The sequence below is a fragment of the Trichinella spiralis genome (assembly GCF_000181795.1).
Source record: "Trichinella spiralis strain ISS 195 chromosome Unknown Scfld5261, whole genome shotgun sequence".
NCBI lineage: Eukaryota > Metazoa > Nematoda > Enoplea > Trichinellida > Trichinellidae > Trichinella > Trichinella spiralis.
In genome coordinates, this window is record NW_003532200.1 from 1 (window position 1) to 843 (window position 843).

Consider the following 843-nt stretch of genomic DNA (forward strand, 5'->3'; position numbering starts at 1 on the left):
TTTTGATGTTCAAAGGCATTTTGACCTACTTTTACTGGACCTTGGGTATCCCCTGGAAAATAATTAGCATATTATCAAATAGATGATGATCGTTCGTATTTGCTTAATGTTACCATTAATGAATGCGGCAGCTGCAGTAAGACACTTAAAATTTGGGGCGGAAATAACATTGGTGACATTGTAGGGCACATCAGTCATTTCCATGCCCATCGTTACTGATGTTGATTCTATGCCTGTCATAATCGGGCCGCTGGATCCGTGCGGCTTTTTTCCCACTGAAAGTGGACTTCGGTAAATATCTTTCTCTTAGAAGAGATTTTCATTACTGTATTAATTAATACCTTTCTCAGCATATCGAGGTGGAAGATCGACTTCTTTAACAAAAACAAACCACATCAGTTGAACGGAACCCCAACAATAAACCATGGAGTCAAAAATTTCCAAATTTTCCGACATTCTCGCTTCGATTTCTCACCGCTTTCGGTAAGCCTGCTCAGAACAAAAGAATTGCTGTTGAAAGAAATTAAAGCTAAAGCCGATCTTATTTAAACTTTTAGTTGCTTCAAAATTACATTAAAACAAATGTGCTTTAATTTAAAGTTTATAAACAGTGAATGTTTCTCAATCGATATTTACATAAATATTAATTATTGATTATTTATAATATAAATATTATTAATTCTGTCGTCACAGGAAAAATGTTCATTATCAAAAATATTTTACACTAATATAATGCAAGAAAATACAGTCATTATTTTATTGATAACTGTTTGCCTAACTGTATTTCTTCCTGTATTTACGTCCCTGATTTTCACAAATGCAAAAAAACGAGTTCGATGGCTT

General features: G+C 33.5%; 1 protein-coding gene across 1 annotated transcript; it reads right to left on the reverse strand.

Moving 5' to 3' along the window:
• Positions 1–63: 63 nt before the first annotated feature.
• Positions 64–456, reverse strand: Tsp_12547 (conserved hypothetical protein). The gene is made up of 2 exons (XM_003366868.1): positions 342–456; positions 64–275 (listed from the first exon to the last, which is right to left on the reverse strand). The coding sequence occupies exons 1-2, from the start codon at positions 454–456 to the stop codon at positions 64–66; spliced, it is 327 nt and encodes a 108-aa protein (XP_003366916.1).
• Positions 457–843: the final 387 nt, after the last annotated feature.